Source organism: Protopterus annectens, chromosome 11.part0, assembly GCF_019279795.1.
Source record: "Protopterus annectens isolate FY-2018-M chromosome 11.part0, PAN1.0, whole genome shotgun sequence".
Classification (NCBI taxonomy): domain Eukaryota; kingdom Metazoa; phylum Chordata; order Ceratodontiformes; family Protopteridae; genus Protopterus; species Protopterus annectens.
This window is the reverse complement of record NC_056745.1, coordinates 10,813,629-10,840,896: the sequence shown is the minus strand read 5'-3', so window position 1 is coordinate 10,840,896 and position 27,268 is coordinate 10,813,629. Positions and strand designations below refer to the sequence as shown.

Below are 27,268 nucleotides of genomic sequence, written 5' to 3'. Positions count from 1 at the left end.
ATGTGCAATCCAGTCATACAATGTTTCATAAGTTTATGTTCTTTCATTTATTTTCAGTTTGTGATCAGTGTAAACAAACATACACATTCAATCCAATGTTACAATAGTTTTGTATCTTCACATATAAAGTTTTCACTGCTGCATCACCACAATGTCGTCCATATAGAAATGTTATCAAGAACCTTGATATTGACCTTAGTAAGATCTAATTTCACAATTCATGATGCTTTTCAAAATATCCCTGGTCCCACTGTAATAATTCATCCTATCAAAGTATTACAAGTATAACTGTTAGTAAGCAAGCATAGAACATTATATCTACTCTACAACTGCATTACACAACATTCAGAATGAAGTTGGGTGCACGAATATAGTTCACAATCTTACATTTGCCACCTCATACTCTACTCATACATTTGAACGTCAGTGTGCATCCAGCTGATGAACACTAAGCCATTAATACCATCAGAAGGTGATGTAATCTCTCTGCCCTTCTCCTTGTTTCCATTTCGGACCTCTAGCCTAGCTTCTTAAAATCAGTCTTTTCTGGGACATCAATAAAAAGAAGGAACTCTAAATGTGTCTCTTTGGTTCCCAATCTGCTTTAGTTCTGGGTGCAGTGTGTACTTCTTTGTAAGAGTATGAATTACTGGCATCACATCAGGTTATTTGTGTATGTAATACATTCCTGGCAAACGTCCTAAGTCTTACACACAAGTCATGAAGGAGGCACTGGTTCATTTCTGCTCAGTGTTATTTTATCTAATTTTCTGTTTGCTTCAAGCTTAGCCTTTTTATTTGGATAGTAAACTTAGGTCAAAATTCTATCACCATTTGTACAAACTACACTTGGCTGTCTGTTCTTTGAGATAGCTCTGAGTTAGTTATGTCTAATGAGTACAGATCAAACTGAGGTAGCAGTATGTACAGAGTATAGATCCAGTGAAGTAGCAGTGTGCACCTAATATGGATCCAGTGAGATAGTGTGTATAGAGTACAGATCAGTGAGGTAGCAGTGTGCAACTACTATAGATGGAGTGAGATAGCGATCTGTACAGAGTATAGAACAGGTGAGATAGCAGTATAAAGAATACAGATCTGTGAGATGGCAGTGTGTACTGAGTATAGATCCTCCAAGACAGCAGTGTGCACTGTGTATAGTTTCAGTTAAATAGCAGTTTGCCCCTGGTGTATATAGACATAGCAGTGTGTGCAGTACACAGCTCCAGTGAGATAGCAGTGGGTACAGAGTTCAGCTCCAGTGAGACAGCAGTGTGTACAGAGTATAGATCTAGTGAGATAGCAGTGTGTACAGAGTATAGCTGTAGTTAGATAGCAGTGTGTACAGACTATAGCTGCAGTGAGATAGCAGTGAGTACAGGGTACAGCTCAAGTGAGATAGCAGTGTGCATAGAGTACAGCTGTGGTGAGATAGTAGTGTGTACAGAGTATAGCTCCAGTGAGATAGCAGTGTGTACAGAGTACAGCACCGGCGAGATAGAAATGTGTGCAGAGTACAGCATCTGTGAGATAGCAGTGTGTACAAAGTACAATTCCAGTGAGATAGCAGTGTGTACAGAGTACAGATCTGGTGAGATAGCAGTGTGTACAGAGTATAGATCTGGTGAGATAGCAGTGTGTACAGAGTATAGCTCCAGTGAGATAGCAGTGTGTACAGAGTGCAGCTCCGGTGAGATAGCAGTGTGCACAGACTATATCTCTGGTGAGACAGCAGTGTGTACAGAGTACAGCTCCAGTGAAATAGCCATATGTACAGAGTACAGCTCCGGTGAGATGCCAGTGTGTACAGAGTACAGCTCTGGTGAGATAGCCATGTGTACAGAGTATTGCCCTGGTGACATAGCAGTGTGTATGGAGTATATAGCTCCAGTGAGATAGCAGTGTGTACAGAGTGCAGCTCAGGTGAGATAGCCGTGTGTACAGAGTATAGCCCTGGTGACATAGCAGTGTGTACAGAGTATAGCTCTGGTGATATAGCCGTGTGTATAGAGTACAGCTCTGGTGAGATAGCCGTGTGTACAGAGTATAGCCCTGGTGACATAGCAGTGTGTATGGAGTATAGCCCTGGTGACATAGCAGTGTGTACAGAGTATAGCTCCAGTGAGATAGCCATATGTACAGAGTATAGCCCTGGTGACATAGCAGTGTGTACAGAGTATAGCTCTAGTGAGATAGCCGTGTGTACAGAGTATAGCCCTGGTGAGATAGCAGTGTGTGCAGAGTTTAGTCATAGTCAGTTAGCAGCTTCATCTTAGTTGCTGTTACTGACAGTAGACCATTACAGTTAATTAGTTTTGCCTCGTCTGCTTTTGTCTCAGCTGTACTGTTGGGCTTGTTTCCTTGGCACCTTTCAGTCTAAGTACCACACTTTATTTTAGCTTCTGTCACTTTGGAGTCCCAGCCTGCTTTTACCTCTTCACTATTCTTTCTGGAAATACTAGGGATCTTAAGGAATTGTAGCAAAAGCCAGATGTTTACTGACATTCCTTTACTTCTAGGTCACTTTGATTCCATGTGTGAGAAATGCAGCTGCTCAGACTAGATGCACATCTCTCCTCACCACCTTTAATACCCTCCATCAGTTTGTTTGTATTTCAGCTTTTTCCCGGTAAGGGGTCACCACAGTGGAACTCTGGTCCGCTAATGATTGGCAGTAGATTTTTTTTTATGAAACGCCGAGGTGCCAACTCGATGTCCAACCTTCAATGAAGGCACGCCCATTTACGGACGCATGTCTTTCGAGTGCTACCCAACCGCGGGGAGGACATGCAGACTCCACACAGAAGGAACTCCCAAGCCAAGCCAAGAATCGAATGAGAGAACCTCTTGCTGTGAGGTAACAACGCTATCACCGTACCACCACAGCAGTAATACCCTCCATCAGTAAATATACCTAAATATGCAGAGGTGGATAAAAAAATCAATTCCTGAACTTCCCTGGAAACCCATCTAGAAAATTTTGGCTACACAAGGACTTTCCTGTATTGTTACTCAAACCATTACCTTCAAATACCTCTAGTATAAATTATTAAGACTGCATGCCCTTAACCCCGGTGTCACACACACCTGCAAAAAATTGAAAAGTTTACATTATTTGTGACTCCATTGTTCTGCATAGTAATAGTTTATTCACCTGACTGGATAAGAAGAGTGTAAAAGTAAACAGTCTTTGTCCTACTTGGATGAGGGAGGTTGGGCCTTCAGCACCTTTTGTCATTCCAAATATGAATACAACTTTATGGCTGCCCATGCAGGGAGTTAATGATCTTAGAGGAGTTTCTTCCTTACAGAGCTACAGAGAGAGAGAGACTATTGTACTGTACACCTATGTGTCCAAAGGATGTAATTTACTGGTATTCAGCATTATTCTACCTTCATCATGAATAATGCCCAGATTCAAAGAAAAAGTAATTATCTTCAATAACTGGATAGCTAACAGGTGTCATTCCAGGGAGATCCAGTTTGCTTTTTATAAGCACAGTTCAACTTATGGACTGAACTGTTGAGGGGTAGGTTCCTCAGTGCTAGAAGTTTAGACAACAATTAAGCTTCTGCTTTTCCTTACCCTCAAAGGTATCTACATTTTCCATAATTATTGAAACTTGCATCCAAGACAGTGATAATACTCCTCCTTTGTCAGAGTAAAACACCTACCAAGTGTCCATATCCACTGGGAATTGTGGGATTGTATCTACATTTATTACAAAAGCTATTCAATCTCTGTCATCAAATAATACACAATTCTAGCCAGGGAATTTTTGTGGTCATCATATCTCTCAGTAAAGTAACCTGATACATCCTTGCCAATTGCAGGTCCCCAGGCTGTCACTTTATATAGCTGTCAATAAAACCAGATGTGTTAAGTATGGGAGACTGTACCTGCCCTGCCATCATTTTCACAGGTTATCCAAATGCAGGTTTCTTTCTATTACAACTTTAACTATATGTATATCTATAGCATCTTACTTGACCAGAAGTTACTTGGAGGTGTCATTGGTAACTGAAAATGCATGGGAACACAAAACGTTTTATTCTAGCAACTAAGTTTATAAGACCAACATTTAAAAATTGTCTCTGGTTTTAGGCCTTTGTCCCCCTGTTTATTTTTGGCTTTGTTTTGGTTTTGCCCAGATTTCTTGTACTATGAGGTTGAGAGGTATGCCAGACAGAGATGCATGCATGTGGGTTAGCCAGTTCTGACTATAATCAAGAATTCATAGTATAGATAGATGCTTCTAACTATGGGGTGTGGGGTCTATAGTTAACCTCTGCCCCCAGAGGGGGGAGAAGAAAATCCAACCAAGTACTTAAAATGCAGAATTCAACCTAGGGAGGAATCTTATACATCCATAAAAACAGAACATATGGGGTTAGTGTTGGCTTTGAAAAAGTTATGACCATACCTATGTGGAAACAAGCTCACTGTGTTTACACAGCATAGCCCTTTAATTGGTTGTATGTTTACACAGCACAGCCCTTTAATTGGTTGTATAGCAAGAAGCTCACTGTGTTTACACAGCACAGCCCTTTAATTGGTTGTGTGTTTACACAGCACAGCCCTTTAATTGGTTGTATAGCAAGAAGCTCACTGTGTTTACACAGCACAGCCTTTAACTGGTTGTGTGTTTACACATCACAGCCCTTTAATTGGTTGTGTGTTTACACATCACAGCCCTTTAATTGGTTGTATGTTTACACAGCACAGCCCTTTAATTGGTTGTGTGTTTACACATCACAGCCCTTTAATTGGTTGTATGTTTACACAGCACAGCCCTTTAATTGGTTGTATGTTTACACATCACAGCCCTTTAATTGGTTGTATGTTTACACATCACAGCCCTTTAATTGGTTGTATGTTTACACAGCACAACCCTTTAATTGGTTGTATGTTTACACATCACAGCCCTTTAATTGGTTGTATGTTTACACAGCACAGCCCTTTAATTGGTTGTATGTTTACACAGCACAGCCCTTTAATTGGTTGTATGTTTACACATCACAGCCCTTTAATTGGTTGTATAGATCAAATGTGTAAAATGGAAAGATGTTTAGATGGAGCTTAGCTTTACATTCGTATGATATAATTGTTTAATACTGAAGTGTTACTGCAGATGGCAGGTACAGAATAAGAATGAGGTCATGCAGCAAAGGACTGCCCCCCCATCTGAAACTTTGTCTACTGAGGGAAGCCTCCAGAAGACTTGCTTGAGGTTCTGATGGGAAGAAATGTGGTGCCAGTGCAGATGCTAGGTTATTGAAAACTGGTGAAAGTTGCATTTTTTTTTGTTTTCCTTTTTCTCTTTCTTAATTCCAACTAATATCAGATTTCATCTGCAAGGTGTGAGTGACTTTATGACCTTTTCTGTAAATATTAAAGGAGATAAAAAGGATGAGATGCATCAATAAAATATAACATTTGGCATGGATTCATAGATTCATAAACAGTTACTAGGCTAAATACTTGTGGGGCCTTCCTAAGCCTAACCAAGTTTTGCCAAAATAACAATGATGTCCTATATCCAAATAGGACATTAAGGGCCAAGCAATTATAAGCTACCTCTGTCCATAAAGGATGTGGGTACCAGGCCTGGTGTATAAATTTCCTATTCCCCATCCACTGGTCTAGGTTGCACTTAAACTGGGTAATAGACAAACTCAGCTTCACATGAATTGTAAGCCTGTTCCATATGAGGGGCAGTCTCTGGGACACACATCTGTCACTCTAGCATGTTCTGTTTAAGTTGCTTAAGTCACAGACAAAATTCAGGTCCCTAGACCTTGTATTTCTGGTACTGTTTGACATATGAATATGTAGCAGATTTATAAATGTGGGGTTTGCGAATGCCAGGCACAGATCATCCTTCACCAGTTTATAGACACTGAGTAGAAGGAAAGAGCGTTAAGGTGCTCTGCATAATGGAGGTTTGTTATGCATTGTATTGTTTTTGTAAGGAACCTCTGAGGTCAGTCTAGTTGGTGCATATGCCTGTTCAGGTACATACCAAAGGGAGCATTGTAATCTATGACTGGTCTGACAAGGGTGGAGTACAACGGGATAATGACCTCTTTGGACCTAGATGCCATGCTGTTACTTACAACTTGTGAAAAATAAAAGGATTTCCTTACCATTGTGGCCAAGTCTACTGTCTATGTGCCTACCCAGATCCCTGGCCACTAGGTTAACTCTTAGGGGTGTATTCTCAACATGGTAATTAGCTGGGATGGTTGACTTCCCAATGGCTACAGTTATGCAGTTCTTAGCATTGAGTTTAAGACCATGGCTTTGGCACCATTTGTTAGTCAGAGATAGACCTTTTTGAAGAATGCAAGGCTCTGCAGGGGAGTCGATGATAACTCCCAACTTGCAAGCATCTGCAAACTTAGTCAGCCATAAACCCTAAGCATTTGCTTCCATTTCAGAAAAATAGATGCCAAAAAAGGAGCAGGCCCAGTACAGAGCCCTTGGGGACTCCGCTAGTGATTGGCCTCCTGGTGGAGGTGACCTCACCTATTTTGACCTCCTGGGTCCTATCACTGAGCCAGTTGGCTATCTACTGGGTGATAAAAGGGTTTATATCTAAATTAGTGAGCTTATTTATAATGCCCGAGTGAGGTACCATACCAAATGCCTTGGCCAGGTCAAGGTAAACTGTGTGCACAGTCTTACCTTCATCCAATGCTTTGGTGACCCTCTCCAAAAATTAAACCAGATTTAATAGGCATGACCTTCGTTTAACAAAGCCAAACTGTGATGAGTCCAGGGTTTGCAGATTCCCTATGTCTATGAGGATTCTTTTTGTGGCTTTACATATGAGGCTGGTAAGAGTTATGGGCCTGTAGTTACCCAGATCAGTGGCTGGACCTCTTCAGTGCAGGGGAGTGACTGTAGTCATCTTCCATTGCTTGAGAGCAAAACCTGATTGAAGGCTCCAGTTGAAAAGTGATTCAAGTGAACCAGAGAGGTCATGTTTCATGCTATTTATTAAATAACCCGGGATGTTATCAGTGCAGTGTTTTGGCCTTGTAAAGTGCATTGATGACTTGTTCCCTAGTAATGGTTGGAGGAATTGTGTTATGTGGTATTTCCTTTCGACTATTGGGAGGTGTGTGGGGAGAATTTGAGATGAACCTATCATCCAAAAGGTTGACAATGGCCTCCGGTTCAGTGTGGGTGATGCCATCAACAATAAGTTCTGCACATTGTTGTGTATTTCCTCTGAGGTTACAGACATAGCCGTAGAAAGCTTTATAGTTGTCCTTTGCCTAAGAAGATATTTTTTCTTCAAATTTAGCATTTGAAGTATTAATTAACCATCTTCGCTGTCTGCTTAGATTGGTCAGATTGCTTTTAGCATGTATGGCTTTGTTCCTGCTATGCTTGGCCAATATTTGTTTGTTGTTGCTGTTCTATAACTGATTAATGTGATTCCACCAGGCTGGCTTTCTTTTGAGTTTGTCTTATTCTTAGTATGAGTGGGTATTAAAGTTTAGGGATTGCTGAGCTTGTACATTAGAAGTGTAGGATTCCCAGTCTATAGAGGGGTAGTTGAGATGCCCCCATGAATATTGTAGTGGGTTGAACAGTGAGGGACTTTAGTACATTGAGATAGGTTGCATGAGTTTCTTGGGACATAGAAGGGGACCTATAGGTTGCAAAGATATATTTATGGTGAGTTGCACATGTATGAGTTCCAGTGGGTCAGTGACTTTAAAGCATGTCTCCATTAGTACACAGATATCTACATTCTCAAAGGAGAGGAAGGCCTGCAGGGAGTGGAGTTTCTTGTTAAGTCTTCTAGCATTGGGCAATACCACTTCCAGATATTCCTTTACAGGTTCAGTTAAGTAAGTGTATTTATCAATTTGGCATGGCCTAAAAAGGCACTATGGGGGTGGAAAAGGTCTTTGTCAATATCCAAAAGCCTAGAGGGGATAAGTGCAGACCACCCCTGGCAAAGCAGTGTGGTCTGTCAACCATGTCCTCCCAGGCTGTCAAATATTATACCCCCCCCCCCCCGGAGTGACACCAGGCTGTCAAATATTACACTCCTCTGGACTGACACCAGAAGCTAAGCCAATTGTTAAAAACAATCATTTTCTGTTGGTAACATGGCATCATGTCTCACTTCATATAGTCAAGGGAGGTATGTCTCAGGACATTAACACCCATATGGACTTTGACAGAGTCATACTGGTACCTGTGGTTCAATGACCTGAGTACCTGTGTGGCTTGACAGATCCTAGCCCTGAAAATGCAGTTAATCATGATTCTGTCCTTACTCAGTCTGGTGAGGGAGACACTGATGAACGTCACTATAGAATCACCAATGAGCAGGAAATGTGGCTGTGTGCTGGTTTGTCATAAGGGCTTACCAGTAGAAGCGTTGGATACAGTATTGCTATATGTAGTGTGGGTGATGATTTAACAGAGTGTTTGTGTGATGGCTGAAGACTGTTTCTTTGATTGTACTGTGTAGTAGTTCTTAGTGTTTTAGGAAGGCTACCTGTAAGTGCCTCAGCATAAGTAGTTTTATGTGTGGGGTCTTTACCCTGTGCAGTAGGTATGGTGTAAGTGTAACTGACAACCTCCATAGGATTAGTTTAGTTGTATGAGAGAGTTTTGCCTCCAGCGTTAATGTTTATTTATACCTCTGACATACTGTATCTATTTTATTAAGAATAAGTGGGTTGTCAGTGTACATGAGGCAATTGCTAGAATGCCTCAGAATACCTGTCTTAACAAGATTGGCCACAGAGAGAGTTAGGAAGTGTATATCCATAGCTACTGATCTACTATGGAGGAGTGAGGAAAACTTAAATATTGAACAAGTCAGTAAGACAAGGAACTTGATAAGCAACATTCAGCTATGAGCAAACTAGATACTTTAGTAGTTAAAAAAATAATCTGTCTAGACAATAATGCCACAGGAGTGTAGAGCACAAACCTTCCAAATGTAAAATAACTGGTTTGTAGCCCAAGTTAAACCACAACAAAGATTAGAATAGCAGGCACAATAAGCCTTCACCAGCAGCTTCCAGCTCAAGAAGGGCGGAGACTACCCTCTCCTCCCACAAGAGTGTAGACCACAAACTTTAATGTAAAATAACTTGCCTGCAGCCCAAGTGGTTAAACCAAAATTAAGACACTTTTAAAAGAACAACAGACACAATGAGCTTTCAACCGATTCCCAACTCAGAAGGGTATAAGCTACCTCTCCTGCCACAAGAGTGTAAAACACAAACCTTCCTTATGTAATTTAACTAGTTTGAAGTCCAAGTGCTTAAATCAAAACTTAGAGGCTCAGAGTGATAGTTGCAGTTTAATCAGGCTACTAACAGGCAGTAATAAATGCAGCAGATTAAATGCAACTGAACACTTTAAAATGTGCAGCAAAAAGCTAAATAAAGTAATAAAAGTAGGAAGAAGCACATATACAGGAAAAGCAGTTAAAGTGAATTTTTTAGTAAGTGGGAAGAGAGGGAACAGAAGATAATTCAAGTTTAAAAGACTAAGAGGTAGGGCCTTCCAAGCAGATCTCTCAGAGCTCAGTTAATGAGCTGATGAGATGAAACTGGGAGGAGTATCCAGAATCAGATTTATAATAGGGGCGGCAACTCAAAAGCCACCATCAAATGCAGGCAGAGATCAGCAGTAGACAGGCAGAGAACAGCAAGTCAAACTAGCACTACTGCTAAATAAAGATGCCTCTAAATATTTCCGGTTAAATTAGGAATGCTGTTTCTCAAATCCCCCCACTAATTAGCTGGATGTTATTCACTGTCTGCAAAGAATTATTTTTTAACTTTTCTAACTAACCCTAACCAAGACCTCTTAAAACTCCAAAAGAACAAAAAACTTAAAACAAAACAAAATTCAATGTAAGAAAAAGACAAAAAAGTAGAAGTAACCAAACCTCAAATTAATAACTTTAACCCAAAATCAAATGCAGACGGATCAGCAACAGTCAGGCATATCCTGTGGCACTTATCAAAATGAGTAGAGGAACTTCCCCGATGCCTTGGATACATTTCCATTAGATAGTAAAAATAGAAATTTAGGTATCTCCTGAAAAGATGCCACCAGCCTAGTAGGACTAGCCTGGTCAATAAAGGATAGATAGACTCATAGATAGATTAAAAAACAACAAATAAATAAAGCCCTAGAAACCACTTCAAGCAAACATTTATTTATAGCCCCCCCTGGCTTCCAGAACACAACACTAGAACTCACTATTCAGAAAGTCATATTGGCTTACTGTCCAACCACGTTTTAATCTCATATTTAGTCCCTCTCCCAATCAAACTGTCTAATTTTAATTTCCTGCTGTTCTATGTTGGAAGATTTTAAATAAGGAAACAGTGCCACAACCCCTGCTCTCAACCATGTGAAGCCCCTTCACTTCAAGCTACTCTGATAAAACTCCACCTCTCAGTTCTTGGCCAGAAACTGTGGGAATATGTCTCACCATCTATTGAAATGTATTACAGTCGTGTAAGTAAATTTGTTATGATAATAAATGTTCAAATGACCACTGTTGTAGTAGCCTTAGCTGTACAGGTTATATCCTGCTAAGGATATAACAGCTGGTCACCTCCCAAAGCTTCAGGGTGCCTTCCTTATGCCCAAACCATTAGTCAGTTTCGGCTGAGCTGAATAAAACTAAGTTATGACCCCCAAGGCCAGCTTCGAGAGAAAAATTGCTCAGGACACTAAAGACAATCATAAGGCTTTTTTCAGTTATGTTAGGAACGTGGGATGCAACTCCCAGACTTGTTCTGAGTTGATTCTAAATGACAAAAAATACACTGAACCCACAGACATCGCCAATATCCTGGAAGACAGGTTCAGTGCAAACTTCTCCACCCCCCCCCCCCCAAAAAAAGAGCAAGTATCTATCCTGGCAGAGGGCTGCCTCCCAAACATCTCTGATGCTCAGGTGAAGGCTGCCCTCTCCAAAGCAAAAAACACTGCTTCCATGGGACCAGATGGCGTCCCAGGTTGCGTCCTACATGAACTCCAAGAAGAACTAATCCCTCAAATAAAACAGCTGTACAATCTCAGCCTCACTACAGGATATGTGCCCACAGAATGGCGTACAGCAACAGTGGTCTCACTCCACAAAGGTGGAGCCTCTACGGACCCTGGAAACTATCACCCCATAAGCCTGACTAGCTTAGTCTGCAAGGCTATGGAGAGGATCATCATGGAGCTTATAAACAAAGACATTGGGGACCTACAGACACTAGATCCTACCCAGTTCGGCTTCATCAAGGGCAGATCCTGCCTTTTGAACCTGGTTGACTTCTTCAAAACAGTCACCAAAGCCATAGATGAAGGGAAGGTAGTCCACACAGCCTATCTGGACCTAGCAAAGGCATTTGACACAATACCCTACTCAGGCATCGTAGATAAGCTATCCAGCTTAAATATAAACCCCTATGTCACAAGATGGGTCACAAACTGGCTCAAAGACAGAACCCACAGAGTGAGAGCTGCTGGAGCCATGTCAGACTCAAAACCAGTCGCAAGTGGCGTCCCACAAGGTTCTGTCCTGGGACCGCTCTTGTTCGGTATATACTTTTCTGAGGTACAGGCCAACGTGGGAGGACTATGGCTCACCAAGTTTGCAGACGACTGCAAAGTAGGCACCATAATCAACTCTCCAGCTGATACAAACATCCTTCAAAAAGGTCTCACAAAGACGGATAACTGGTGCCTGAGCCATGGTCTAAAGCTAAATGCCAAAAAGTGTATAGTCATACCCTTTGGCAAAAACAATGTGCCCACAAATTACCACATAGGCGGTAACCCATTAAGTACAGAGAAAGAAATTAGGGATCTGGGGACCCAAGTTGATAGCAATCTCTCCTTTGACAACCACATTGCCAAAGTGGTTAGAAAGACCTTTTACATAGCCCACCTCATCATGAAAGGATTCACCTCTAGATCAAGAGAGGTAATCGTGCCCCTTTATTCATCCCTGATCAGGCCCATCATAGAATACAATGCCCCTTTTGGGATGTACCTTACCCGACACCTGCAGCAATTAGAAAAACCCCAAAAGTACCTCACCAAGAGGATCAAGGGACTCAAACAGATGCCATATGCTGCTCGGTTAAAAAAACTCCAGCTCTACTCAGTTGCATACTGCCTACTTCGAGGCGATCTATGCCTGACATATAAAGCTATGTCCAATCCAGAATTAATGGACATGCTCCACCTCAGAAAATCTAAATCCCTTAGAGCCACACGCTCGAGGGACTTGAACCTCAGCACTGAAATAAATAGAACTTGCTGGAGGGACAGATTCATAACCCAGAGGCTCCTTTCGCTCTGGAATAGAATTCCAATTCATGTTAGGCAGAGCACCTCACTGAATCTCTTCAAGAAGAATCTTGATGAGTGGATGGGGGATCGTAGGTTTGTCCAGGGGATTACTTCTGTGTCACTATTAGACAGAGGCACAGCAAACTAAACCTTAAAAAGGGCACAGTATACTCAAATCAAGGGGTGGTGTAAGCCAAACAAAATCGGGCTAGGCTTATAATTGCCCCAGGGCAGATAGCCTAGTATGAACCTATGAACCTATGAACCTAATCCCTTCAGAAATTTTATGCCAACAGGGGGAGGGAAGCACAAAGCCCTGACAAGGACAATTCCAGAAAATAACTTAAAGGATCACATCCTGGCATAAAACACCTACAAAAATAAGGGGGATTGGAGGGAGATAGTGGCTACTGCAACAATGATCATTCAGACATCTCCTGTTGTGGTAAGTTTACTTACATAACTATAATTTGTTCATCATTTTATCATTCCTGCTTTAGCATTAACTATATAGGTAGATTACCAGAGCTTAGACTGATCAGTGTAGTATGCTTGGCTGGGAGCCATTTGGGAATAGTCCTACAGAAGTCTGTCCTCCACCTGGTGAAGGAATTTAATTTGTAGTGCTTAGTAAACATATGCACAGAGGATAAGGTTGCTGCTTCTAGAATACTTCTAGAATCCAATCCTTTCCAAAATGCCACAGATGAAATTAAGGCCCTAGTAGAATGAGCTTTGATCTTGCCTGGAATTGTTTTGATGTGGTGGAAATAGCAAAAGGTAATAGTATGAGACAGCCATTTGGAAATAGTCTTTTTAAACACAGGTTGTCCTTTTTTCTTGCCTTGACAAGAAGTAAACATCAGGTCAGAGTTCTTGAAATACATTGTTCTATCAAGATAATAACTGAGTTGTCTAGGGACATCCAAGATATGGAGTATCCTTTCTCCCATATTTTAGGTTCTGGAAAGGAGACAGGAAGATGGGTAGCTTGATGCAAGGTAAACTTGGATACCACTTTAGGTATAAAGGAAGGATTAGTTCTTAAAGAAGTCATGTCTTTGTGGAAAATGAGATACAGTTGATCCACCATAAGAGCTTGCAATTCAGATAATCTTCCAACAAAAGTCAGACCAATTAATAACACAGTTTTCCATGTTAGGAAACTCAAGTCAGCCTGATGAGTTGGTTCAAATGGACCAAGAGTTAGTTTTCCTAACACAAAATTACGGTTCCAAGGAGGGGCCAGCTGTTTTCTAGGAGGATCCATGAACAGACATGCTGAAATGGCCACCAAGTGAACCTTGACTGAGGAATAAGATATTCCAGAGGACAGTAAATTACACAAATAATTTATAACCAGAACATCACTAGCCTTGAATGGTGCTGGTTCTTTTCTTGGCACCAGCTAGAAAAACGTTTCCATTTACTAATATATGATTTTTCTAGTTTCTTGTTTTCCTGCCTCCTTTAATACCTGCTGCATGTCATCAGAAAAAACGAAAGGTACCTGAAAGGTTTTACAATGCTGTCATTCAAACAGTCAGTTGTTTGGGGTCAGGATGTATCAGACAAACCGTCTTGTGAGATTATATCCACTCTGTGAGGAAGCTTGCAGTAATTGCTCCTAGCCATTTCCAAAAGAAGGGAGAACCACTGTTGCCTGGGACAGAAGGTGTTCACCACAGTTATCTTTGGGGAGTCCTTCTGAGTCATCAGAATGACCTTAGATATTAGTGGAAAGAATGGAAAAGCATACAGGAGCACCCTCGTCCAAGAAAAAAAAAGCATCTGTTTTCCAGGTACCTAAGTTTCCACCTATCCGGTATTTTTCTGGAGTATCGAGAAATCAGAATGATTATCCGGTAGTCCAAAAAACACTACACTAGTTCTGATATTCTGTTTAGAAGCGTGGATAGAATGCCAGAGTTTGTTAAAAAAGCAGTCTGTCTTTTTTTAACAAAAAACATCACTAAAGCGATACGGTGGTGTCCAAGATAACTTTACAACAGCAACATAAAAGGGTAATGCACATAGATTTGGTGCATAAACATGTAATAAAAGGGATGTTTCACCCTAATGATGTATGTATTTATGTCATAAAATGGGTGTGGATGTGGGTGGAAATGGGTTGAGCCTGGAAGGAGTTACAGGTAGTGCAGGTGGTGTGGCTTCAGTCCAGTTTTCTGCATCACAAGTGGTGACAGCCCTACTTCCAGCCCTTCATGTATGGAGTCCTGGAACAGTATTTTGCCAACTAATGGTTGTGAGTAAAGGCAAATGTATCTGTCTGAGGTGTTCCCCACAGATGGATCAGTTCCTGGATGATCCCTGATTCGGTTTCCATTCTTGTGGGTCTGTCCTGACCCTGCTCAGCTTGTCTGCCACACAGATTTGCTCTGATGATATATAAGATGCCAGCAGGGTGAGATTCTCCTGAAAAGCTGTGTTTACAGTAAGGTTTGACTGCAAACCTCCAAGCTGAAACTGTTTAGGCTGGGGTAAGTTAAAATGCATATGATGAGTTAGACAGACATATGATGCGGAGTATCCCAGCAGAAGACAGCAGAATGCTGATCCTTTTTTCTTCAAGATCACAAAATGCAATTTATAGTCTTATCAAAAGATGCAGGAGATAAAAAGAAGTTACTGGAAATGTGCAAGTCATTCCTGCATTTAAAAAATAAAGCATAACTCCATTTAAAGAAATCACAGTGATTTTGAAGTTGGAAACTGACTGTTATATGGTACATCCTACTCTGCCATAACATCTGCTACTAAGTCTTAGATTACATGCTCAAATATACTGCAAACTTGGACTTCATGTTTCCCTTAATTTTACACCCAGAAAGTCAGCAGAAAAGTGGCTGCACGACTAAACTATTTATTTTTTTAGTTTTCCTTTCTGCAGAGTGAAAGAGTACAGCAAGGTTAGCAGATGATGATATGACGGCTGCACTGCGAGAGAACACATTTCTAGTTTTCATTGTGTTAAAATGCTTGTAAAGAACACATGGACACAGTGATGTATGTGTATGGCTGTAGCTCAAAAGGTAGAATCTCATTTGGCAGAAAGGTTTTTGTGGGTGTGAATTTGTGAAATAAAAGAGAATGCACAAATGAGTGACTTGTCATTTGAGTTAATCCCAAATGGGTAATTTTGTTTCTGTAGTAGAGGTAAGCAGGGGTGAGCAGGAATGGTAATGCCTGAATGAAAACATGGTGGTTGTGAAGATGTGTAAGACTGTGTTACAGAGGTTGATGTGAATATGCAGATGTTCACAAGTTTAGGGTTAGAGTAAAGGTTAGGGAAGGGGATAGAATCCATGTTGTGCGTGTTTTGTGTTGTCTTTATTCTGTGTCCCTTTGTCTTGTGTAGTGGTACTGTTAGGGAAAGGATTTTTAGTAACATAAAGGGTAGTGTTAGGGTTTGGATTAGGGGTAGTGTTAGGTTTTAGAGTTAGGGGTAAGGGTTTAGGGTTAGGGGTTAGGGTTAGGGGGTAGGGTTAAGATTAGGGGCAGGGTTAGGGGTAGGGTTATAGTTAGTGTTAGCACACACATTTAAGGTGGGCTGGAGTCTTTTCCATTTTTCTCATGCAGTTTGTGTAATCTCCTTCCTTACATTCATGTCTCTTCTTTATGCATCTCCTTCTCTTGCTGTGTCAGTCCTCCCTCCTCGCGTGCTCATAGCCACTGGTGTACATGGTTTCCATTTGCATACCTCTCAAAACAGGTAACAGGTAGCTCCCCATCTGTCCCCTTTTCTCTGACTGTCTCTCTGTCTCTCTCTGTCTCTCTCTGTCTCTGTCTCTCTCTCTCTCTCTTTCTCTCTCTGTCTCTGTCTCTTTGTCTCTCTCTCTGTCTCTGTCTCTCTCTTGTCTCTCTCTCTCTCTAGATATATATATATATATATATATATATATATATATATATATATATATATATATATATATATATATATATATATATATACCTGTCTCTCTCTCTCTCTCTCTCTCTCTCTCTCTCTCTCTCTCTCTCTCTCTCTCTCTCTGTCTCTCTCTCTCTCTCTCTCTCTCTATATATATATATATATATATATATATATATATATATATATATCTGTCTCTTCTCTCTCTCTGTCTGTCTCTCATGTTTTGTATTGCTAACCTGGTAGGAGTTTTGTTTCATTCCAATTGTATTATTTCTGAATTTCTTTCTGGATCTTTTTGAGCTGTAGTAGAGGTGTGGGTCCAGAGATGTATCCTACTTTTGGACTCACCATCATTTTTACTATGTTTACTCTTCCAACCAACTTGTTTCTTCTCTGTTTTCTCGGTTGTTTTCTATAGTTTGTTCTAAGTTTTTTATAATATTTTCTAATTTTTTCTCTCATGCCCTGTACTTCCAACCATAGGCATTTAGTTCCTGGTTTGTTCTCTATTTCCTTCTGTGGTAATTCCCTCCTCTGTTCCTTACCTTATTAGCACAGTTTTTTTCAGTAAGATTCAAAGCCTGTTTCTTCCCTGAACCTGTATAGGTGATTCATTGCTATCTTTCCTTTACTGCTTTTTCTAAATTTTTCACCATCAAGATGCAATCACCCTCAACAAGCAGCTATGTAATCTCCTCCCCCTTTTTTCAGTGTCCATCAGTCCTGTCTCTCCCTGTCCTGCTAGCACTTCTGTTACTAATGGAAGCAAAAGGCTGTCGAAAGTGGGTACCCCCAACCTTGTACTCCCCTGGTCCTAACCTCCTTGTCTATTGCTCATGAGTTAATACTATGGCTATAAGTTCTTGATATCATAAGGAGGATAAGGAAGCCAGCTCCACTCTCATGATATCTCATGGATCTACAAGCAGAATATAAGGAAGCCAGCTCCACTCTCATGATATCCCATGGATCTACAGGCAGAATATAAGGAAGCCAGCTCCACTCTCATGATATCCCATGGATCTACAGGCAGAATATAAGGAAGCCAGCTCCACTCTCATTATATCTCATGGATCTACAGGCAGAATATGTAACTGCAGCCTACTTGGTCAGTTTTTCTGACTCCTTAAATGAGTTCCCTTAAATTTTCATAATAATGTTTCACAAAGCTAAAAAGTTGTAATGACTACACAACAACTAGTTAGTTAAATGAATAGATTAAACTAGTTTATATTAAAATGCACTTCAAAACATATATTTGTCAAACATAGACTACTGAATATAAATTCATATTGTAAAAAAATACAGATACTCATTTTATAAATGCAATAAATTAGCAGGGAATGCACATGATGCAGGTAGGTATTATTGCATACCAAGGGATTTGTGGCTTGTACCTCACAACACCCCATGTGGTAGTATCTGTACTATGCTCAACCTTCTTGCCTTTTTGCATGCTTAACAAGAGTCACTGGTTAGTGTTGAGATTGCAGTGCATGTTAAGCAACCAGCCTGAGTGTAATTTTGTTTCTCATACTGACCTCTCATATTTTGCCTTTCATTAATTTGTAAACCATTTATATAAGCAAGTCAGTTCCAATGTTATAACATCACATGGATCTACTGACAGCAAGTGGAAATAAAACAAAGTGGTGTTACGGGTGCTAATAAGTTATCACTTGTATTCGTAAAGTGACGACGTTGTAGGTTGCAGTCTCTGACATATTAAACCTTAGATTAAGGCTAGGTGGAATGCATGAGTTTATAAGACAAGTGGTGGCAAAGTGTAGAAGGATTTCAAACACTGAATATGGGGTTAACAGTACTGAAGACCCGTTATTTAGCCTGGAACTTTGAGTAATGTCTGTTACTTTTGCCATGTGTTGTTTCTTTCTCATTGGCTGTAGTTATCCCAGCAAGACCTTGAATCCTACTGATATGATGACTGCATAACGCTGTAGCCATTTTATTGAAGCAGATCACTTCTGAATTAATTTCTAAAATAAAGTCTTTCAATTTGATTGTATAAATGTGTTTTATGGAATACAGCTCTGCTCACGTGTATCTGAATCATTACTGGTCATGTTTTAAGGGAAAATTGTGTTATAAACATTGTAGCAAGCAGTTTCTGTCATGATCTTCTAACATTTTGTTATTTTTTGTGCAGGATACTGTATCCCAAAGGAGCAACTTTTGTCACTGTTTAAAAAACGTGAGGAAGAGCTACCTGAGAATACGAAAGGACCCGCGACCCTGCATCAGAAGATCAGTTCTGATGGTCTCTTCGGCAGTAAGTAGATGGCTGCATTAGGAGTTGCTTTGTTTTGTTTTGTTTTTTAATATAGAAAAACAGACTAAATAGTGGTAAATGACAGAGTGAGGTAATAAATGTGTTATTATTGTCAGTGGAGAAAATAGAAGTTAAAGTATTGATAGTGAAGGTGCAAGATTTTACAATGAATGCAAACTTAAACACAGAAAGAGAAGCTATAGACCTGTTAGTCTCACTTGTGGCCCTTGAAACATTACAGTGAATGCTCTATGGGGCAGGTTGGTAGAGTTCTTGACTGCTGTTTTGCTGATGGCTATCAAAACAGCTTTGCACAGTAAAGGTTCTGACATTTAAACTTCTTCTAGTAGTTTATTTCAATAAAATGATTGACATTAGGTCTAATCACAGAGATAATTCCGGGAACACCCATAGGACAGGGACTAAGCAATGCGGACACTGCAACCAGTGCCCTTCCATTTTACAAGTGGAGTGTATTAGTTTAGAGAATATTATTAGAAGTAGGATTTATCTTTGTAAGGAAAATTGCCAGACCCAACATGTTGTCTATATAGGAAAGTGCATGTCCTGTCCAAGTTTTTATGTTGGAAAAAGGACAGGAAATTACGTAATAGAATTTATGATCATTTGTATTGCATAAAAAAGAAAGATATGAATAATGCACTATACAGACATTTATCTGGTAGTGCTGGTTGTAACACCTTAAAATTTGCCATTCTTGAAGTAGTTAGGAACAACCCCAGGGGGGGGTAACATCAAGGCAATTTTGGGGGGAAAAGAGATCAAATGGCAGTTAAAGCTAAATGCAGCAATTCCACTAGGTATCAATGAAATTATTCCTACTAAGCCCCTTATAAGAAATTAACAATGTTGTAGTTTTGTCAGAGAGAGACATATAGACATATATACATATACACCCAATCAAATATGTATATAAAATAATTTTTCATTGTTAAATATAGGCATTTATATACTTTGGTAATGCACAATATATTTAGGCAGGTCATAACTATATATTGTATTTGTTATGTAATTAGTATTTACTGTAGGATTATATCTTACATTTGATATTGTTCCTTTTATGCACTCCATGCATTTGTCATATTTTATATAAAACATTCATCTAGTATGTATTATTAGAGTTGGGGTATGGTTCATATTCCACCGATTGAGAACTTTTATTATATGATTGAATTTTGATGCTGTTTTAGACATTTTTTAACCATTATTAATACTGATAATATTTAGAAGGCTGTTTATATGGGTTTTACCAAATCTATGTTCTTATGTCTTTAAAACTTAATGGTAGTTTAATTGGTCAGGTGGTGTTTTAGGCGGGAATTTTAAAGTATTTAAGAGACTAGGTTTGATATATTCAGTGTTCTGATGAAATCTACATTGGGTAGATGAAAGCGCTCAACCTTCGTTTTGTATTTCAATAAAAGAAGTTCTTTGTGACATATTCGTGGATCGTGGTTTGTTCTGGGAACAGTTTTTGGTGCTGTCTTTCTTCTAGTGTTGAGTTCCTTGAACCTTTGTTGTTGGTAATTTATTGAAGTGTCAGTGTGGAAAAATAAAATATATTGATATGGCCCCAAAAATGGTTGAATGCATTAATACAGGAAACTGGCTGACTGGAAGGAGTGGTGCCAAGTTAGGGGTGACATGTGGAAGAGAAGATGAATAGTAGACTGGAACAGGGTTTAGTGCTGGGACCAGTCTTGTTTACCATTTGTGTCAGATATCACCCTGAGGCAAGAGGGCAAGATCAAATCATTAACTGATGAAACCATGGCTGGTATGGAGATAATCAGTCAAGGAGGTGGTCTTTGGGAAGTCCCGGTGACATGACAGCTGTGGAGATAATCAGTTAAGGAGGTGGTCTTTGGGAAGTCCCAGTGACATGACTGCTGTGGAGATAATCAGTCAAGGATGTGGTCTTTGGGAAGTCCTGGTGACATGACTGCTATGGAGATAATCAGTCAAGGAGGTGGTCTTTGGGAAGTCCTGGTGACATGACTGCTGTGGAGATGATCAGTTAAGGAGGTGGTCTTTGGGAAGTCCCAGTGACATGACTGCTGTGGAGATAATCAGTCAAGGATGTGGTCTTTGGGAAGTCCTGGTGACATGACTGCTATGGAGATAATCAGTCAAGGAGGTGGTCTTTGGGAAGTCCTGGTGACATGACTGCTGTGGAGATAATCAGTTAAGGAGGTGGTCTTTGGGAAGTCCTGGTGACATGACTGCTGTGGAGATAATCAGTTAAGGAGGTGGTCTTTGGGAAGTCCCAGCGACATGACTGCTGTGGAGATAATCAGTCAAGGATGTGGTCTTTGGGAAGTCCTGGTGACATGACTGCTGTGGAGATCATCAGTTAAGGAGGTGGTCTTTGGGAACTCCTGGTGACATGACTGCTGTGGAGATAATCAGTCAAGGAGGTGGTCTTTGGGAAGTCCCAGTGACATGACTGCTGTGGAGATCATCAGTTAAGGATGTGGTCTTTGGGAAGTCCCAGTGACATGACTGCCATGGAGATGATCAGTCAAGGAGGTGGTCTTTGGGAAGTCCCGGTGACATGACTGCTATGGAGATAATCAGTTAAGGAGGTGGTCTCGGGAAGTCCCGGTGACATGACTGCTGTGGAGATAATCAGTCAAGGATGTGGTCTTTGGGAAGTCCTGTTGACATGACTGCCATGGAGATGATCTGTCAAGTAGCTGGTCTTTGGGAAGTCCCGGTGACATGTCTGCTGTGGAGATAGGAGGTGGTCTTTGGGAAGTCCCAGTGGCATGACTGCTGTGGAGATAATCAGTCAAGGAGGTGGTCTTTGGGAAGTCCCAGTGACATGACTGCTGTGGAGATAATCAGTTAAGGAGGTGGTCTTTGGGAAGTCCCAGTGACATGACTGCCATGGAGATGATCAGTCAAGGAGGTGGTCTTTGGGAAGTCCCGGTGACATGACTGCTGTGGAGATAATCAGTTAAGGAGGTGGTCTTTGGGAAGTCCCGGTGACATGACTGCTGTGGAGATAATCAGTCAAGGATGTGGTCTTTGGGAAGTCCCAGTGACATGACTGCTGTGGAGATAATCAGTCAAGGAGGTGGTCTTTGGGAAGTCCCAGTGACATGACTGCCATGGAGATGATCAGTCAAGGAGGTGGTCTTTGGGAAGTCCCAGTGGCATGACTGCTGTGGAGATAATCAGTTAAGGAGGTGGTCTTTGGGAAGTCCCAGTGACATGACTGCCATGGAGATGATCAGTCAAGGAGGTGGTCTTTGGGAAGTCCCGGTGACATGACTGCTGTGGAGATAATCAGTTAAGGAGGTGGTCTTTGGGAAGTCCCGGTGACATGACTGCTGTGGAGATAATCAGTCAAGGATGTGGTCTTTGGGAAGTCCTGGTGACATGACTGCTGTGGAGATCATCAGTTAAGGAGGTGGTCTTTGGGAAGTCCCAGTGACATGACTGCTGTGGAGATAATCAGTCAAGGAGGTGGTCTTTGGGAAGTCCCAGTGACATGACTGCTGTGGAGATCATCAGTTAAGGAGGTGGTCTTTGGGAAGTCCTGGTGACATGACTGCTGTGGAGATCATCAGTTAAGGAGGTGGTCTTTGGGAAGTCCCAGTGACATGACTGCTGTGGAGATAATCAGTCAAGGAGGTGGTCTTTGAGAAGTCCCGGTGACATGACTGCTGTGGAGATAATCAGTCAAGGAGGTGGTCTTTGGGAAGTCCCAGTGACATGACTGCTGTGGAGATAATCAATTAAGGAGGTGGTCTTTGGGAAGTCCCAGTGACATGACAGCCATGGAAATAATCAGTCAAGGAGGTGGTCTTTGGGAAGTCCCAGTGACATGACAACCATGGAGATAATCAGTTAAGGAGATGGTCTTTGGGAAGTCCCAGTCACATGACTGCTGTGGAGATCATCAGTCAAGGAGGTGGTCTTTGGGAAGTCCCAGTGACATGACTGCTGTGGAGATAATCAGTCAAGGAGGTGGTCTTTGGGAAGTCCCGGTGACATGACTGCTGTGGAGATAATCAGTTAAGGAGATGGTCTTTGGGAAGTCCCAGTGACATGACTGCTGTGGAGATCATCAGTCAAGGAGGTGGTGTTTGGGAAGTCCCAGTGACACGACTGCTGTGGAGATAATCAGTCAAGGAAGTGGTCTTTGGGAATTCCCGGTGACATGACTGCTGTGGAGATAATCAGTTAAGGAGATGGTCTTTGGGAAGTCCCGGTGACATGACTGCTCTGGAGATAATTAGTTAAGGAGATGGTCTTTGGGAGGTCCCGGTGACATGACTGCTGTGGAGATAATCAGTCAAGGAGATGGTCTTTGGGAAGTCCCAGTGACATGACTGCTGTGGAGATAATCAGTCAAGGAGGTGGTCTTTGGGAAGTCCCAGTGACATGACTGCTGTGGAGATAATCAGTCAAGGAGGTGGTCTTTGGGAAGTCCTGGTGACATGACTGCTGTGGAGATAATCAGTTAAGGAGATGGTCTTTGGGAAGTCCCAGTGACATGACTGCTGTGGAGATAATCAGTCAAGGAGGTGGTCTTTGGGAAGTCCCAATGACATGACTGCTGTGGAGATCATCAGTTAAGGAGGTGGTCTTTGGGAAGTCCTGGTGACATGACTGCTGTGGAGATAATCAGTCAAGGAGTTGGGCTTTGGGAAGTCCCAGTGACATGACTGCTGTGGAGATAATCAGTTAAGGAGGTGGTCTTTGGGAAGTCCCAATGACATGACTGCTGTGGAGATAATCAGTCAAGGAGGTGGTCTTTGGGAAGTCCCGGTGACATGACTGCTGTGGAGATCATCAGTCAAGGAGGTGGTCTTTGGGAAGTCCCGGTGACATGACTGCTGTGGAGATCATCAGTCAAGGAGGTGGTCTTTGGGAAGTCCCAGTGACATGACTGCTGTGGAGATAATCAGTCAAGGAGGTGGTCTTTGGGAAGTCCCAGTGACATGACTGCTGTGGAGATAATCAGTTAAGGAGGTGGTCTTTGGGAAGTCCCGGTGACATGACTGCTGTGGAGATCATCAGTTAAGGAGGTGGTCTTTGGGAAGTCCCAGTGACATGACTGCCATGGAGATAATCAGTCAAGGAGGTGGTCTTTGGGAAGTCCCAGTGACATGACTGCTGTGGAGATAATCAGTTAAGGAGATGGTCTTTGGGAAGTCCCAGTGACATGACTGCCATGGAGATAATCAGTCAAGGAGGTGGTCTTTGGTAAGTCCCAGTGACATGACTGCTGTGGAGATGATCAGTTAAGGATGTGGTCTTTGGGAAGTCCTGGTGACTTGTGGTAAGGTTGCAGAGGCAACAGTTATGATATAATATAATGCAAAACATGTACATTTTTGGGACATTTTATATTTGTTTTGGCTCCTCCCATGGTACTAGTTCTGTACTGGGTAAGTGCATACCGCACCACTTCCTGGCATCTGAGAGATACCTCATAAATTAGCAAAGGAACTGGAACTGCAGCCACCATGTCAAAAGACCAATGACAGATCAAGAGCAGATGTGGACATGGAGCTTCTGCTGACTGAACATGATTATCAGCTGTCACTACGCATTACCTGGTGCAATCTTCTCTGTACAGCTTCATTTCATTGTTTCATGTTCTGCATACTTAGACATGAGAGACACAGAGATCAAGATATGAGAGACATAACTACCTTTCGCAAACTAACCCCAACCTACATAATACAAAACAGTGAAACAACAGTCCATGAAACAGAAATTAGACTTAAAAGCCACACTCCTTTTTCATTAGAGTAAAATGCAAATTGGCCAAACATCTGGAAACCATATGTATGTGCATGTATATCTGCATCCGTATAGATATTTATTTATATAGATACAGATATGTATAGAGATATACACATAGCTGGAAAGAAAAAACGAGGGAGTATAAGAAAAGAAGAGAAATAACACCGTACAGGAAATGTTACCATTACAAATGAAAGTATTAAAAGAAGGGCAGATCTAAGGAAGGTTGAATGAGAGAGATGAGGGAAGAGGAATGTTGTTTAAGTGCAGAGGAAGAACAGCAGGGAGAGAAGAATGTGGTTTCACTATACGCCGAGAGATAGAGAAACGAGGAAGACAGAGCTGCATACTGAAATGCAAAAGTAGAGTGAAGTGGATATTTACATGGAATTACGAGAGGTATAGAGCTCGGTCCTCATGGTATGTCCAGGCACGATATGTTATGGTAAATGGAACTCTAAAAATACCAAAGAAAGGCAAGATAAAGATACAACTAATTCAAACGGATCATGGAGAGAGATTTGTGAGGGTGTCATTATATGAAAGGTACCAGAAGGGAAAGGTAGTTTACCCCAAACTGAAAATTCATGTTGCACAACCAAAGTGCAAGGGTAAGAAATGGATGGGTAATAACAAGGATTAGCTTTAGAAGGGAATTGCATAACATGCAACTGGGATGAAAATGGGCATGCATTTGGAGAATCTCATATTTCCTCCTAACAGTACTTCCTGTTGTAAGTCAGAAGCACCAGGTGAACAAGAAACTCAAGTACAGTAGTTAAGATCAGGGATAGAAAATGAGAACAAGTTGATTCAACAACAGCAATCAGTTTAACTGCCATTAGTGTGAACCCACACGTCAGCATAACTGCCATTAGTGTGAATTCACATATCAGTGTAACTGTCATTAGTGTGAACCCACATATCAGTGTAACTGCCATTAGTGTGAACCTGCATATCAGTGTAACTGCCATTAGTGTGAACCCACATATCAGTGTAACTGCCATTAGTGTGAACCCACATATCAGTCTAACTGCCATTAGTGTGAACCCACATGTCAGTGTAACTGCCATTAGTGTGAACCCACATATCAGTGTAACTGCCATTAGTGTGAACCTACATATCAGTCTAACTGCCATTAGTGTGAACCCACATATCAGTGTAACTGCCATTAGTGTGAACCTACATATCAGTCTAACTGCCATTAGTGTGAACCCACATATCAGTGTAACTGCCATTAGTGTGAACCTACATATCAGTCTAACTGCCATTAGTGTGAACCTACATATCAGTCTAACTGCCATTAGTGTAAACCCACATATCAGTGTAACTGCCATTAATGTGAACCTACATATCAGTCTAACTGCCATTAGTGTGAACCCACATATCAGTCTAACTGCCATTAGTGCGAACCCAAATATCAGTCTAACTGCCATTAGTGTGAACCCACATATCAGTGTAACTGCCATTAGTGTGAACCCACATATCAGTGTAACTGCCATTAGTGTGAACCCACATATCAGTGTAACTGCCATTAGTGTGAACATACATATCAGTGTAACTGCCATTAGTGTGAACCCACATATCAGTCTAACTGCCATTAGTGTGAACCCACATATCAGTCTGCCATTAGTGTGAACCCACATATCAGTGTAACTGCCATTAGTGTGAACCTACATATCAGTCTGCCATTAGTGTGAACTTACATATCAGTGTAACTGCCATTAGTGTGAACCCACATATCAGACTAACTGCCATTAGTGTGAAGCCACATGTCAGTGTAACTGCCATTAGTGTGAAGCCACATATCAGCCTAACTGTCATTGGTGTGAACCCACATATCAGTCTGCCATTAGTGTGAACCTACATATCTGTCTAACTGCCAATAAACCTACATATAAGTGTAACTGCCATTAGTGTGAACCCACATATAATTGTAACTACCATTAGTGTGAGCCTACATATCAGTCTAACTGCCATTAGTGTGAACCCATATAGGTTCATAGGTTCATAGGTTGATATGTTCATACTAGGCTATCTGCCTAAGGGCATTTATAAACCTAGCCAGAGTGTGTGTGGCTTTCACCACCCCTTAGGATGAGAATACTATACCCATTAGTTTGCTGTGCCTCTGTCCAGCAGTGACACAGAGATGATTCCCGGGGTAAACCTACGATCTCCCATCCACTCGTCAAGATTTCTCTTGAACAGAGTCAGTGAGGGGCTCTGCCTCACATGGACTGGGATTCTGTTCCATAGTGTAGGGAGTCTCTGGGTGATGAATATGTCCCTCCAGCACGTCCTATTTATATCCGTGTTGAGGTTTAAGTCTCTTGCTCTCGTGGCTCTGGTGGATTTGGATTTTTTGAGGTGGAGCATGTCCATTAATTCCGGGTTGGACATGGCCTTGTATGTCAGGCACAGATCACCTCTGAGCAGACGGTATGTGACTGAATAGAGCTGGAGTTTCTTCAGTCGGGCAGCGTATGACATATGTTTGAGCCCCTTTATCCTTTTGGTGAGGAACTTTTGGGGTCTTTCCAACTGCTGCAGGTGTCGGGTAAGGTACATTCGAATGGGGTGTTGTACTCAATCATTGGTCTGATAAGTGAAGAGTACAGGGGTACAATGACCTCTCCTGATCTGGATGTGAATCCCTTCATGATCAGGTGGGCAATGTAGAAGGTCTTCCTAACCACTTTGGCAATGTGAGTGTCAAAGAGGTTACTGTCAACTTGGGTCCCCAGGTCCCTGATAACTTCTTCCGTGTTTAATGGATTACCACCTATGTGGTAATTAGGGGTTACCTTGTTTTTCCCAAAGGGTATGACTATACATTTTTTGGCATTTAGCTTAAGGCCATGGCTCTGGCACCAGTTATCCATTTCTATGAGACCTCTCTGGAGGATGTCTGTGTCTGATGGAGTGTCAA

General features: G+C 41.4%; 1 protein-coding gene across 2 annotated transcripts in view; it reads left to right on the top strand.

Annotated features, from left to right (window-relative positions):
• The window catches only part of LOC122815119 (zinc finger protein OZF-like), a 178,488-nt gene that overhangs the window by 130,664 nt on the left and 20,556 nt on the right, over positions 1-27,268 (top strand). For both annotated transcript variants that reach the window (XM_044087370.1, XM_044087369.1), the window contains one exon: positions 18,430-18,552. In XM_044087370.1, the coding sequence (XP_043943305.1) occupies positions 18,430-18,552 (123 nt within the window). The remainder of the gene's footprint in view (positions 1-18,429; positions 18,553-27,268) is intronic.